Genomic DNA, 15,962 nt, shown 5'->3' with positions numbered 1-15,962 from the left:
AAAAAAAAAACAGGCACATCCAACGCTCACATGCTGTCAAAGCCCCCCTCGGCTTCAAAGTCGAAGCTCCTTAATTAATGAACTGCGGGCTTCAGTTTGGACAAGTTGCGGCGCGATTCCCCCATAAATCAACGTGACAGCGCGAGCTCCTCGGCCTCAGATAGGGCCTGTCACTAAAGTCGCATCTGATGTAAACACAAGAGGAGCGAGTGAGACAAAAAGAAAAGGGGGTGGGGAGCAAAGGAGGGCCAATTGATCAGTTGAATGGAGCATGAGAATGGAAGAAAAAATAACTTTTTGAAGCGTATTATGTATGATCACAGGAAATAGACGCGGCCCCGTGAGGCTTTTCCCTCTTCCCCGCGTTTCTGGAAGCCATCAAAAAGACAGAAAAAGAATTACGCCGTGACTCCCCAGCGGCTGCCAGACAATAACCCCCCGTCGTTGCTTTGTGCCCCCTTTTTTTTTTTTTTTTTTTGTATTTTATTTTAAAGACGTCGAAACGTGTTTTTTTTTTCCCAAAGATCTTTAACGTTATATTTGAAGCGCGACAATAAAGGCCTGCCAGCGCCGCTCTTTATCATTTGTCAGGGACTATATTTTCCTCTCCCTCGTGCCACTTCTTGTTAACCTCTTATTTGCTCTTTTTTGTGTGTCTGCGCGCTGAGAGTGCGCAGGAGCGCCCACCCGCCGACCCCCCGTCATCTGATAAAACACGCAGTTAAATTCATTTGCAATACTCACTGTTTCTTTCTTTCACAAAAAAGCCACCCTTCTATTTATTAAGAAATGTGATGAAAGGCTTGGTTTTTCCTGTGAAGCAACGTCCCCGTAGCACAATTATCTTTGTCTCAGACTGTCAGTGGAGGGCGAACAACTCAAGGAACTTTTTCTCACACCGATGGAAAGGAGAAGTCCGCCTCGTTCCGTTCATCACGGGAAATCGCAGTCCGTTCACATCCCAGAATTCTTGTCGTGTAGTGTTGTCCTGATACCGATATTTTGGTACCAAAATGCGTTTCGATAATTTTCGATACTTTCCTAAATAAAGGGGACCACAAAAAATGGCATTATTGGCTTTATTTTAACAAAAAAATCTTAGGGTACATTAAACATAAGTTTATTATTGCAAGTTTGTCCTTAAATAAAATAGTGGACATACAAGACAACTTGTCTTTTATTAGTAAGTAAGCAAACAAAGGCTCCTAATTTAGCTCCTAATTTTAATTGTGTCATTTATCATTCTATTATTTTGTCAAAATGATTAAAGACAAGTGGTAGAAAATGAATTATTAATCTACTTGTTCATTTACTGTTAATATCTGCTTACTTTCTCTTTTAACATGTTCTATCTACACTTCTGTTAAAATGTAATAATCACTTATTCTTCTGTTGTTTGGATGCTTTACATTAGTTTTGGGTGATATCACAAATTTGGGTATCAATCCGATACCAAGTAGTTACAGGATGTTACAGGATAAAGTAGTGTAAAGTTCTTAAATCTGTCAGTAAACTCGTAAGCTTCTTCTTTTTCTCTATCTTCTCGTTATGGGACATTCATCCTCCGCTGTTGCCATTTCTAATATAAAGTTGTGTAAAGTTCTTACTTATATCTGTCAGTAAACTCGCCATGAAAGATCTAAAACATACCGGTGTAGTGAGTTTACATTATTCAACCAAGGAACTTTAGAGTTCCGGTCAGACGATTTGGTCATATTCAAAGTCCTCATGTGTCCAGGGACATATTTCCTGAGTTTATAAACATAATGTGTTTTTTTATTTTTATTTCTATTTATTGTTTTAATTGGTTTTACCCTTTAAAATCGTTTTTAATCATATTTACAGCTTGATGGATTGTACTGTGCTTCAACATACGAGTATTATTGTGGTGTGTGTATGGGGTAGAATAGAATACAATAGAATAGAATGGATTTTATTGTCATTATATTTGCATATAACGAGATTCAGGACTCCAACTTAAGGTGCGGTAGTGGGAACAAAAATGGGATAAAAATAAATTACACAAGAGGTAATAAAGATAAAACTAAGAATTGAAATAAACAGACTACTATCCAATAAAAAATGATAAGCATCAATCAATCAATCAATGTTTATTTATATAGCCCTAAATCACAAGTGTCTCAAAGGGCTGCACAAGCCACAACGACATCCTCGGTACAGAGCCCACATAAGGGCAAGGAAAAACTCACCCCAGTGGGACGTCGATGTGAATGACTATGAGAAACCTTGGAGAGGGCCGCGTATGTGGGTACGCATATGTGGGTAAGCAATCCTGTACAAATACAAAATACTGTGCAATATACAGAACAAGACAAGAGTACCGGAGTAATCTGGCGTTTTGTTTCGCAATATTATGCAAAAGCTACCCTCCTTACCTTCTGGTACCTGCTGATCTGTATTTGGGATCTGCATAAATCCTGAAAATTTGCATGCGTCCACCTTTGTAGTCCGTAAGCTTCTTCTTTTTCTCTATCTTCTCGTTATGGGACATTCATCCTCCGCTGTTGCCATTTCTAATATAAAGTAGTGTAAAGTTCTTACTTATATCTGTCAGTAAACTCGCCATGAAAGATCTAAAACATACCGGTGTAGTGAGTTTACATTATTCAACCAAGGAACTTTAGTTATTAGAGAGTTCCGGTCGGACGGTTTTTCACTGAACACATTTCTGGTGTTATTTTTTCCGGATGAGGAGATGCTGCTCCGTTATTGATTGAAGTAAAGTCTGAATGTCATTAAAACAGTTAGCTCCATCTTTAGACACTTCTTCCACCCCCGTCCTTGCACGCTACACCGCTACAACAAAGATGACGGGGAGAAGACGCTGTCGAAGGTGAGCCACGTAAATAAGACCGCCCACAAAACGGCGCATCCTGAGGCAACTGTCAGAAAGCGGCTTGAAGATGATCTGTAAAACATAATTTATGCAACATTTTGACCAAAGAACTACCATTACATTACGTTATGTAGACCACAAGGAGGTGTTTTACATTTAGAAAAAAATAATAATAATATGACTCCTTTTTTGCGCCCTATAATCCGGTGCGCCTTATATATGAAAAACGATCGAAAATATACCATTTATCGGCAGTGCGCCTTATGGTTCGGAAAATACGGTATTAAATGTAATATTTTCATTGTGACGGACAGAAATACATGTATTGCATACTATTGAGTATATTTTAAACTTTATTATCTAATAATGCCACGAATATATTACTATCATTAATATCAAGCTTTTTAAAACTAAAACTAAATAAATATCAGCTTGAGTTATATCACAGCAAGTTATTCATCAAATTGTACACTGTAGAAATGACAATAGATTTTACAGGGGAAAAAAACTATAGTACCGTTTTTCCATTTAGAGTAATATGCTGTAAAAACTAGAGATGTCCGATAATGGCTTTTTTGCCGATATTGTCCAACTCTTAATTACCGATTCCGATATCAACCGATACCGATATATACAGTCGTGGAATGAACACATTATTATGCCTAATTTGGTTGTGATGCCCCGCTGGATGCATTAAACAATGTAACGAGGTTTTCCAAAATAAATCAACTCAAGTTATGGAAAAAAAAATGCCAACATGGCACTGCCATATTTATTATTGAAGTCACAAAGTGCATTATTTTTTTTAGCATGAGGAGGTTGAGGTGGGCAGGTTTGGGGGGGCGGGGTTGAGGTGGGGGGGTAGGGGAATAGCGGGGGGTGTATATTGTAGCATCCCGGAAGAGTTAGTGCTGCAAGGGGTTCTGGGTATTTGTCCTGTTGTGTTCATGTTGTGTTACGGTGCGGGTGTTCTCCCGAAACGTGTTTGTCATTCTTGTTTGGTGTGGGTTCACAGTGTGGCGCATAATTTGTAACAGTGTTAAAGTTGTTTATACGGCCACCCTCAGTGTGACCTGTATGGCTGTTGACCATTGCATTCACTTGTGTGTAAAAAGCCGTAGATATTATGTGACTGGGCCGGCACGTAAAGGCAGTGTCTTTAAGGTTTATTGGCGCTCTGTACTTCTCCCTACGTCCGTCTAATACAGCGGCGTTTTAAAAAGTCATACATTTTACTTTTTGAAACCGATACCGATGATTTCCTTTTTTTTTTTTTTTTTTTCTTTTTTTTTTTTTCTTTTTTTTATAGATTATAGACACAGATCATTTCCGATATTACATTTTAAAGCATTTATCGGCCGATAATATCGGCAGTCCGATATTTTTACTGATTTTCTTCTTTTTTTTTTTCAGTGTATGTAATACAAATATAATAATCAAATGCACAAAAATTAATTTTGTATTATCATGAAGTGAATTCCTATACATTTATAGTCATAAATCATATACGGTTACAAGCGACCCTTTTAGGGCAGCCTCAGTGTAACCGTGTTCGACACCCCTGTGCTACACCTTTTTGTACGTTTGTTTTGCCCGGCTTTTTCCTGACCTGACTGCCGCCCCGCCGCCGAGACACTTTTTGTGTGCACTCAGTCGTGGGAAGTAAACAAAGTGTGATGTATCCTGTGTTAGCTAAATGGGCGCGGCACACAGTTTGGCACAGCTTTTATTGCCTCCCCCCCCTCCTCATTCACACTCACCCTGTCACTGGCTATGTACACCTGTGCATGTTTGTTGTATCGATTGCAAAAGACGGATCGTTTACTGATCCAGGACGTCTTGAAACTCGGAGTCAAAAGAAGCAAAGGGATTTTTTGTTATTTAGGAAAAATAGCAACTTTTACTCATTTCTTCATATTTATTGTCCAAACATCTTTAGGGCTGCAGCTAACAATTATTGTATTATATTATTAAAAATAATCCCTATGTGTCAAAGTCAAGGCCCGCGAATGAATGAATGAATGAATGATCTATGGCCCCCGGGATGATATTTGATTAGTATTAGAACCGGCCCGCAAGCCACAGCCGCCTGCTGCTGTTTTGCACGCACTAAGACTCCATCAGTCATATTCCAAAGTTGTAAAATTTTTCCCGTGGGTAAGAAGTTGTAAATAATTTTAATTTGAAAATAACTAAAAAATAGTTTTGTAGATTCATTTGAATATTGCATCCCACGGTAACGGGCAGTCAAAAAAGCCCTCCCGTTTTCCATGTGTGTTATACGGGGCAGCCTTCAGAGATGTATTTATTAAATAAAAATTATATATTTTTCTATTTATTTTTGTTCCTTTTTGCCAACTAGAATTCCTTATTGGAGGTTTACAAACTAATAATTTAGTCGTTCCATAATTAATTATTTGTTTCCATGTTTTCATTACTCCAGTTACCGTATTTTTCGGAGTATAAGTCGCACCTGCCGAAAATGCATAATAAAGAAGGAAAAAAACATATATAAGTCGCACTGGAGCCCGGCCAAACTATGAAAAAAACTGCGACTTATAGTCCGAAAAATACGATAGTTGATTTAATGAAAAGCTTGAACGAGCATCACCATACTTAGTTCTAAATTCATCAAAAACCGGCCTGCAGGCCACAGCCACCTGCTGCTGTTTGGCACGCACCAATACTCCATCAGTGTTGGCGCTAGGATTTTTCAAAATGGGGTTCCGGGGACCCCATCAAGTCATAAAAATGGGTTCCCACAGTAACAATTTTGGGTTCCACTTTTTTGCATGTTTTTTGCTGTTATATCTCACATTCTATATTGTGTTTTGGAAAATTGTTGTCATAAACGTTAATTAATTCATTAAAAAAAAAATATATATATATATATATTCATATGTAAATCTATTTAGTTATAAACATTCCTTTACATTCTTATTTCCTTCATGGATCTAAACTTTACCGCTGCCGGTATTTAAAAAAAAATATTTTTATTGTAATATTTTCAGAATGTTTTTGTTCTATTTTTGGCCAAAGTAAGACAAAGAAAACAATCTGAAGTTGTCTTTATTTTTTTTGTTTTAATGCCCCTGAGCTAAAATGAGTTTGACAGCCCTGGAATAATCGAATAAAACACACTTTGAAGCCACAATGAGTACTTTAGGGAAAGTAACATGGGTGTAACAATTAAACCGGAAACCGATTTTAACTTCAGAGATATGGATACATCGTTTCCCGAGCCTCTGGATCGATCTATATCTAGTATGGATCGGTCGATGTCGGGTAGGGAAAGTCATGAATCGGTTGATTGGAAATCTGTTACAAAATATGGCCGCCCTAATCCTGCGAGACTTCTGTGATGACGTAATACAGGTTCTTGTTTGCGACAATGCAACATAGCAGACAGCACCGAAAGAGTTTATTAACAATGCACCCGCGAATAATAAATCTAAAGTGTGGTTAAGGTTTGGATTTTTTTTTTTAAAGAATGGTCAGTTGGATAAAAGTATGGACATTTGTAACGTTTGGAAAGCAACGATAAAGTAAAGATTAATTTGAGCACTCACCTGGCGATGAGGGAGCTAGGGATGCTAACACTATCAGAGTTACCAACTCTCAAGACACAGGTTTGAAAGACTTCCAGACTTAGCCCCAACTTTGCGAGGTGATCACACCAACGTCTACACTGTTCATTGTGCTAAAGATGAATGCCTACTGTAGCTGCACATTAACCAGCAGAATGGAACTATGAAAAGTATTTGAGCTTCTACACCGAAGCTGGTTTTTAGTTTACGTGGTGGCACTTAGTTGTGTCTTGCACTTGTGTTACTTAATGCACTGCTTGCATTTCTTCGTATTGTATTGTTGCTACCTGAGCAAACAACAGTCAATAACTGGCAGCTTTCACAAAAGTGTTTTGTTTACATCTTCTTTTCGTAACATTTATGGATTGCAATGCCTTGAAGTAGATAGTTCTACTATGTGCTCATAATTATTACAGGAACCACCTATTTAGTCTATAAATATACATGACATTATTCTGACATGATGCATGATCCATATTTTTTTTCACCATGGAAAGCTTCCATATGCATCAAATCGTAATGTTTTAAAAAGTATTGTTAGTGAATATATCGTAACCCACGTATCTACAAACCCCGTTTCTGTATGAGTTGGGAAATTGTGTTAGATGTAAACATAAACGGAATACAATGATTTGCAAATCATTTTCAACCCATATTCAGTTGAATATGCTACAAAGACAACATATTTGATGTTCAAACTGATAAACCTTTTTTTTTTTTTGCAAATAATCATTAACTTTAGAATTTGATGCCAGCCACACGTGACAAAGAAGTTGGGAAAGGTGGCAATAAATACCGATAAAGTTGAGGAATGCTCATCAAACACTTATTTGGAACATCCCACAGGTGAACAGGCAAATTGGGAACAGGTGGGTGCCATGATTGGGTATAAAAGTAGATTCCATGAAATGCTCAGTCATTCACAAACAAGGATGGGGCGAGGGTCACCACTTTGTCAACAAATGCGTGAGCAAATTGTTGAACAGTTTAAGAAAAACCTTTCTCAACAAGCTATTGCAAGGAAGTTAGGGATTTCACCATCTACAGTCCGTAATATCATCAAAGAGTTCAGAGAATCTGGAGAAATCACTGCACGTAAGCAGCTAAGCCCGTGACCTTCGATCCCTCAGGCTGTACTGCATCAACAAGCGACATCAGTGTGTAAAGGATATCACCACATGGGCTCAGAAACCCACTGTCAGTAACTACAGTTGGTTGCTACATCTGTAAGTGCAAGTTAAAACTCTCCTATGCAAGGCGAAAACCGTTTATCAACAACACCCAGAAACGCCGTCGGCTTCGCTGGTCCTGAGCTCATCTAAGATGGACTGATACAAAGTGGAAAAGTGTTCTGTGGTCTGACGAGTCCACATTTCAAATTGTTTTTGGAAACTGTGGACGTCGTGTCCTCCGGACCAAAGAAGAAACGAACCATCCGGATTGTTATAGGCGCAAAGTTGAAAAGCAAGACAATGCCAAGCCACGTGTTACATCAACGTGGCTTCATAGTAAAAGAGTGCGGGTACTAGACTGGCCTGCCTGTAGTCCAGACCTGTCTCCCATTGAAAATGTGTGGCGCATTATGAAACCTAAAATACCACAACGGAGACCCCCGGACTGTTGAACAACTTAAGCTGTACATCAAGCAAGAATGGGAAAGAATTCCACCTGAGAAGCTTAAAAAAAAGTGTTGTTAAAAGGAAAGGCCATGTAACACAGTGGTGAACATGCCCTTTCCCAACTACTTTGGCACGTGTTGGAGCCATGAAATTCTAAGTTAATTATTATTTGCAAAAAAAAAATTAAGTTTATGTGTTTGAACATCAAATATCTCGTCTTTGTAGTGCATTCTACTGAATATGGGTTGAAAAGGATTTGCAAATCATTGTATTCCGTTTATATTTACATCTAACACAATTTCCCAACTCATATGGAAACAGGGTTTGTAGATGCATATCGGATTGCCATTTAAGGTAGAGATGTACACCTCTAGAATTGTTTTTATTTTATTCTATTATTATTCTATTTGGAAAAAAAACTAACGTTAATTCCGGACTATAAGCCACTGTTTTTTTCCCACACTTTAAACCCTGCGGCTTACAAAACTGTGTGGCTAATTTAAGGGATTTTTCTTCGATAATGACCATCCATCCATCCATCCATCCATTTTGTACCGCTTGTCTTGGGGTCATATTTTCTTTTTTTTTTATTGTTTATCAACCCGGGAAATACGTCCGTGGACACAGGAGAACTTTAATAATGAATATTGGTATGGGGACAACCCTACATGGCGGACTCATACAAAGATACTAGGAAACATTAGTATGTAAATGTCGGTTTTGTATAATATGAAAATATTGTATTTCTATATTTTTTTAACAGTCCTCGTGTGCACGTAGTGTTTGAACACAGCTTGTTGTGGCTGCAAGACGAGCAGCAGAGCGGCGTGACTTGCAAGGGTGGTTATTAGGCGCTTTGATTTCGTCACCAGTTATTTGCTGAATTATGAATGGCTTTAATTAAATTGCCGTGGCCTCCTCATTATGAATGATTAACCAGGTTGTATGTCATTTCCTTCCTGACTCCTCATTACTTAAAGAGACACGGTGTACTCCACCTGTGTCGGGTGCAAAAAAAAAAAACCCAACACTAATAGCAAACATTTATGGAGGATATACCGTCTTCATGCAGTCTCCAATTACTTTATTTTTATGAATGCTTTTACATTGAGCCCACCTCTCAACCCTCACTCTGACCGTCCAATTTTGTTGATTAAATCCATTTTTACAGTGGCACCTCGTTGCTTAGTCCTCAGTACTCCAAAAGGTCAGACAAAGACCACATGGTACAAAAACTAAAATACATTCCCCAATAAAATGAAAAAAAAAACACATTTAAGAGAGAATAATTATGGTTTTACATGCAGAAGGAATTATGATACACATATAAATGACAAATAAAATTAAAAAAAATAACATTTACCATCACCAGTACTGAAGAGTCTTGTTGGGGCTAAGCTCCTTTGTACTTTGCTACTTGGTCTGCAACGATTAGTCGACATAAATGTGCCAGTTTGAAAATCATTTTTTTCTTTGAAAATCATTTTTTACCTTGAAAAAATTTTTTTACCTTGAAAATATTTTTTTTTACCTTGAAAAAAAAATATTACCTTGAAAATTTTCTTTTACCTTGAAAATTTTCTTTTACCTTGAAAATCATTTTTAACCTTGAAAAAAAAATGTAACCTTGAAAATAATTTTTAACCTTGAAAACAAAATTTAACCTTGAAAATGTTTTTTTACCTTGAAAATCATTTTTTACCTTGAAATTTTTTATTTTTTTTGAAAATCATTTTTTTTACCTTGAAAATAATTTTTTTTTACCTTGAAAAAAAATGTTTACCTTGAAAATCATTTTAACCTTGAAAAAAAAATTTACCTTGAAAATTTTTTTTTACCTTGAAAATAATTTTTTACCTTGAAAAAAACATTTTACCTTGAAAAACATTTTTTTTACCTTGAAAATTTTTTTTTACCTTGAAAATTTTTTTTTACCTTGAAAATAATTTTTTTACCTTGAAAATAATTTTTTTCTTTGAAAATCATTTTTTACCTTGAAAATAATTTTTAACCTTGAAAAAATTTTTTTACCTTGAAACATTTTTTTTACCTTGAAAATCATTTTTTACCTTGAAAATAATTTTTTTACCTGGAAAATCATTTTTTTCTTTGAAAATCATTTTTTACCTTGAAAATCATTTTTAACCTTGAAAATTCTTTTTTACCTTGAAACATTTTTTTTTACCTTGAAAATCATTTTTTACCTTGAAAATCATTTTTTACCTTGAAAAATTTTTTTACCTTGAAAATCTTTTTTTTTTACTTTGAAAATCATTTTTAACCTTGAAAAAAAATGTTTTCCTTGTAATTGTCGACTTGACGCTAAATAAGGAATGTTCACGTTTACCCTTTTAAATGTGCTGCTAAATAACCCTAACAGTACTAAATAAAAATACTTATTTTGCGCTGAATGTCATGCTTTAATTTTGTTTCATGTTTTTTTTTTCACTGTGATCTAAATTACTTTTCCACTTTGCATCAGGCCATCTTAGAAGAGCTCGGGCCCAGCGAAGCATTTCCGGGTGCTGTTGATAAATGGCTAGTAGAATGAAGTAAAACCATTAGTTTCTCAGTAACGTATTTATTTTGTTATAATTTAATTTACATTAATGGGTTTTTAAAATGTGCAATAATCGTTAGACTCGTCGAAAAAATTATTGCTGACGAGTCGGCTATTAGTTGCCTTATTAGCTAAAAGTTATTTCTTTTAGTTGAACTGTGTTGCTTACCTTCTTTATAAAGTGCTGGCACTTGCAACTTGTATTTGCTCCATGGTGGATTATTTTGCAGGAATAAAACTTGGGTATCGTCCGCGCAATGATCGATAACCAATATGGTATGTTTGGACTGCCAGGAACGTTCACGTTTACCCTTTTAAAATTGCTTTCTAAATAACCCTAACAGTACTGAATAAAAATACTTCTTGCACTGAATGTCATGCTTTAATTTTGTTTTATGTTTTTTTTTCAAAATTACTTTTCCTCTTTGCATCAGGCCATCTTAGATGAGTCCGGGCCCAGCGAAGCATTTTCGGGTGTTGTTGATAAATGGCTGTGGTGTTGCAAAGTAGAGTGAAAAATGTGTTTATTTTGTTCTAATTTAATTTACAATAATAGGTTTCATACTTTGCTACTTGGTCTGCAACGATTAGTCGACATAACCGACATTGTCGATTCTAAAAATGTGTCAACAAATATCTATAATTGTCAACTTGACGCTAAATAACCTGTTAATTGATTGACTGCCAGGAAAATTCACGTTTACCCTTTTAAAATTGCTGCTAAATAACCCTAACAGCACTGAATGAAAAATACTTCTCGGACACAGCGAAGCATTTCCGGGTGTTGTTGATAAATGGCGTTGGCTTTGCAAAGTAGAATGAAGTAAAACCATTAGTTTCTCAGGAATGTGTTTATGTTGTTATAATTTAATTTACAATAATAGGTTTTAAAAATGTGCGATATTTGTTAGACTCGTCGACTCATCGAAAAAATGATTTCTGACGAGTCAGCTATTAGTTGCCTTGTTAGTTGCCAAGTTCTTTTATTTTAGTTCAATAGTGTTGCTTACCTTCTTTAAAAAGTGCTGGCAATTGCAACTTTTTTTTGCTCCATGGTGAATTATTTTGCATTAAAAAAAAAAGCATTGCGCAGGTGGGATTCTTTGTTAGGGCACCTGATTCCGAGGAATAAAACTTGGGAATCTTCCGCCTTGCTTTCTAAATAAACCCTAACAGTGCTGAATAAAAATACTTCTTGCACTGAATGTCATACTTTAATTTTGTTCTGTATTTTTTTCACTGTGATCAAAATGACTTTATCATCTTATCTTTTTATCTTAGATGAGCTCGGGCCCAGCGAAGCATTTCCGGGTGTTGTTGATAAATGGCTGTGGCTTTGCAAAGTACAATGAAAAATGTGTTCGTTTTGTTATAATTTAATTTACAATAATAGGTTTTAAAAATGTGCATTATTCTGTAGACTCGTCGACTCATCGGAAAAATGATTGCTGATGAGTCGGCTATTATTTGCCTTATTAGCTACAATTTCTTTTTTTTTTTAGTTCAACAGTGTTGCTTACCTTCTTTAAAAAGTGCTGGCAATTGCAACTTTTTTTTTGCTCCATGGTGGATTATTTTGCATTAAAAAAAAAAGCATCGCGCAGGTGGGATTCTTTGTTAGGGCACCCGATTCCGAGGAATAAAACTTGGGAATCTTCTGCCTTGCTTTCTAAATAAACCCTAACAGTACCGAATAAAAATACTTCTTGTACTGAATGTCATACTTGAATTTTGTTTTGTTTTTTCATTTTTACTGTGATCAAAATTACTTTTTCATCTTATCTTTTTTATCTTAGATGAGCTCGGGCCCGGCGAAGCATTTCCGGGTGTTGTTGATAAATGGCTGTGGCTTTGCAAAGTAGAATGAAAAATGTGTTTATTTTGTTATAATTAAATTTATAATAATAGATTTTGAAAATGTGCATTATTCTGTAGATTCTTCGACTCATCGAAAAAATGATTGCTGACTAGTCGGCTATTAGTTGCCTTATTAGCTACAAGTTTTTTGTTTTTTTAGTTCAACAGTGTTGCTTACCTTCTTTAAAAAGTGCTGGCAATGGCAACTTGTTTGTGTTCCATAGTGGATTATTTTGCATTTAAAAAAAAAAGCATCGCGCAGGTGGGATTCTTTGTTAGGGCACCCGATTCCGAGGAATAAAACTTGGGAATCTTCCGCCTTGCTTTCTAAATAACCCTAACAGTACTGAATAAAAATACTTCTTGCACTGAATGTCATACTTGAATTTTGTTTTGTATATTTTTTCACTGTGATCAAAATTACTTTTTCATCTTATCTTTTTATCTCAGATGAGCTCGGGCCCGGCAAAGCATTTCCGGGTGTTGTTGATAAATGGTTGTGGCTTTGCAAAGTAGAATGAAAAATGTGTTTATTTTGTTATAATTAAATTTATAATAATAGATTTTGAAAATGTGCATTATTCTGTAGATTCTTCGACTCATCGAAAAAATGATTGCTGACGAGTCGGCTATTATTTGCCTTATTAGCTACAATTTCTTCTTCTTTTTTTAGTTCAACAGTGTTGCTTACCTTCTTTAAAAAGTGCTGGCAATTGCAACTTTTTTTTTGCTCCATAGTGGATTATTTTGCATTAAAAAAAAAAGCATCGCACAGGTGGGATTCTTTGTTAGGGCACCCGATTCCGAGGAATAAAACTTGGGAATCTTCCGCCTTGCTTTCTAAATAACCTTAACAGTACTGTATAAAAATACTTCTTGCACTGAATGTCATACTTGAATTTTGTTTAGTGTTTTTTTTTCACTGTGATCAAAATTACTTTTTCATCTTATCTTTTTATCTCAGATGAGCTCGGGCCCGGCGAAGCATTTCCGGGTGTTGTTGATAAATGGCTGTGGCTTTGCAAAGTAGAATGAAAAATGTGTTTATTTTGTTATAATTAAATTTATAATAATAGATTTTGAAAATGTGCATTATTCTGTAGACTCGTCCACTCATCGAAAAAATGATTACAAGTTTTTTTTTTTTAGTTCAACAGTGTTGCTTACTTTCTTTAAAAAGTGCTGGCAATTGCAACTTTTTTTTTGCTCCATGGTGAATTATTTTGCATTAAAAAAAAGCATCGAGCACGTTCCGAGGAATAAAACTTGGGAATGTTCCGTGCAATGAATACCAAGATGGTGTGTGAAACGTAGGTAGCACTGCTCCTACTTGTCAACGTGCAGTGACTGTGTCGCTAATAACGTACGTTTTCTGCATGTCTGCAGCAGCCGGTGTCGGCGCAGCAGTTGGCCTTCCAGCAGCAGCTTCTTCAAGTCCAGCAGGTCCAGCAGCAACATCTGCTCAACCTTCAGCGGCAAGGCCTGCTCACCATCCAGCCAGGACAACCGTCCCTGCCCCTGCACTCCCTCACTCAGGGTCAGTACTCTTTCTCACATGTAAAAAAAAAATGTAAAAAAAAATGTGTGTATTCTAGTCACAGTGGCACCTGCCAAGTCCTCAAAATGACAATAATCAGGGGCGGCTTTGCCAGGGAGGTTTCGATTCATCACTCATAAGGTGTCAGTGAGTCTGCTTGTAAGGGAGCCAGACTCCACTGTTTGGACAGGAAGTTTGTGTCTTTATTTATTCTTCAATATTTTGTCAAGGAGTGGTCCCTCCTGTGACAAAAGACACTGTCGTAAAAAGGCTTTGCGGAACACGACGTCGGCTATTCATTCCACCCGCTAAGACAAACAGTTTTGAAATAACAAGATAAGGGTGATTAAAAACAGGAGGGTACAGAGGTGCTTAGGTAATGGGCAAACACAAACACGTTTGTACAGTGGTGTTATTGTTTGGACTGGGTATGGAATCACTCATCCGCTCGCAGGCAATTGCCGTGGGCGCAGGCGTGGAGCGCTGCGCTGTTGAGTGTGCTTTGCTGAATTGCTTTGTGTCAGATGTCTGGCAAACACACACACACCCTTTGAGCAAAGCATTATGCGGGCGATACGGACAGATACTGTACATTTAGTCGGTTTCGCAACACACATCCTGTTGATACAGTGTCATCGTCCCAAAAAAAAAAAAGGGATGCCATGAAGCCACACCAGGTTGTAAATGTGTGTTTTTTTTCTTCTTATAATCCCTACATACCGTATTTTTCGGACTATAAGTCGCAGTTTTTTTCATAGTCCAGTGCGACTTATATATGTTTTTTTCCTTTTTTATTATGCATTTTCGGCAGGTGCGACTTATACTCCGAAAAATACGGTAGTAGGCCCCGTGATTAATCATGTACACATATTTTAGACACCTTACATACTTTAGTCTCATTTGTTCACAAGTAATTAATAATATATAAATGCTTTAAAATGTAATATGGGAAATTATCGGTATCGGTTTCATATAGTAACATTTATGACTTTTTAAAACGCCGCTGTGTACACGGACGTAGGGAGAAGTACAGAGCGCCAATAAACCTTAAAGGCACTGCCTTTGCGTGCCGGCCCAGTCACATAATATTTACGGGTTTTCACACACACACACAAGTGAATGCATGCATACTTGGTCAACAGCCATACAGGTCACACTGAGGGTGGCCGTATAAACAACTTTAACACTGTTACAAACATGCGCCACACTGTGAACCCACACCAAACAAGAATGACAAACACATTTCGGGAGAACATCCGCACCGTAACACGACAGAACAAATACCCAGAAGCCCTTGCAGCACTAACTCTTCCGGGACGCTATAATATAATAGGAAATCAAATAGTGTATGTCCTTCGCTATGTGGTAGGTTCCTGCGGACGTTATCTCCTTCTGTTGTTGACTATTTTTTTCATACGGTGTTGATCTGGAAATGATTGCCTCGGCATTTTGATGGTGTGGCACCGAATGGAGATGTTGACATGCGGACTAAGCACTCTACATTCTCTAGCGGGTGACTTTTCAAATGATGCTACATATTAGCAGCAATGCTACTTTTTGTAGCAACGCTTTTGCCCCACACTTGACAAATTACGGTTGTCTGTTCAACATCTTCCCGCTTGAAGCCAAGCCACCGCCACACGATGGACCCCCGTGCTGTTTTTCTTGGGAATTAATTCTTCCTTCATTTGTTACCAGATTCGCACCTTCTTTCTCTCGCATTACCACTCGCATCACAGCTAACTTTACCCATGCTGCTCCCTCTCTGCTGCGTGAGGGCGTATACGTATGTGACGTATATGTCGTGACAGTATGTGACGTGTGTAAGAATGTGCGCTCGCTGTCTGTGAGAAGGAGAGACAAGAAAGAGTGGGAAGAGCCTGCAGTGTAATGTCCGCAGCTAAAAGCAACTGCGTGAGAGCGTATACTCGAATATCACAATATA

General features: G+C 37.1%; 1 protein-coding gene across 6 annotated transcripts in view; it reads left to right on the top strand.

The window, feature by feature from the left end:
• foxp1b (forkhead box P1b) overlaps window positions 1–15,962 on the top strand; it is a 536,506-nt gene that overhangs the window by 411,362 nt on the left and 109,182 nt on the right. For all 6 annotated transcript variants that reach the window (XM_061923944.2, XM_061923948.2, XM_061923943.2 and 3 more), the window contains exon 8: window positions 13,867–14,017. In XM_061923944.2, coding sequence (XP_061779928.1) covers window positions 13,867–14,017 — 151 coding nt within the window. The remainder of the gene's footprint in view (window positions 1–13,866; window positions 14,018–15,962) is intronic.

Source organism: Nerophis lumbriciformis, linkage group LG28, assembly GCF_033978685.3.
Source record: "Nerophis lumbriciformis linkage group LG28, RoL_Nlum_v2.1, whole genome shotgun sequence".
NCBI classification, from domain to species: domain Eukaryota; kingdom Metazoa; phylum Chordata; class Actinopteri; order Syngnathiformes; family Syngnathidae; genus Nerophis; species Nerophis lumbriciformis.
Note: the sequence above shows the minus strand (reverse complement) of the source record. Positions and strands in the feature narration are given on the sequence as shown.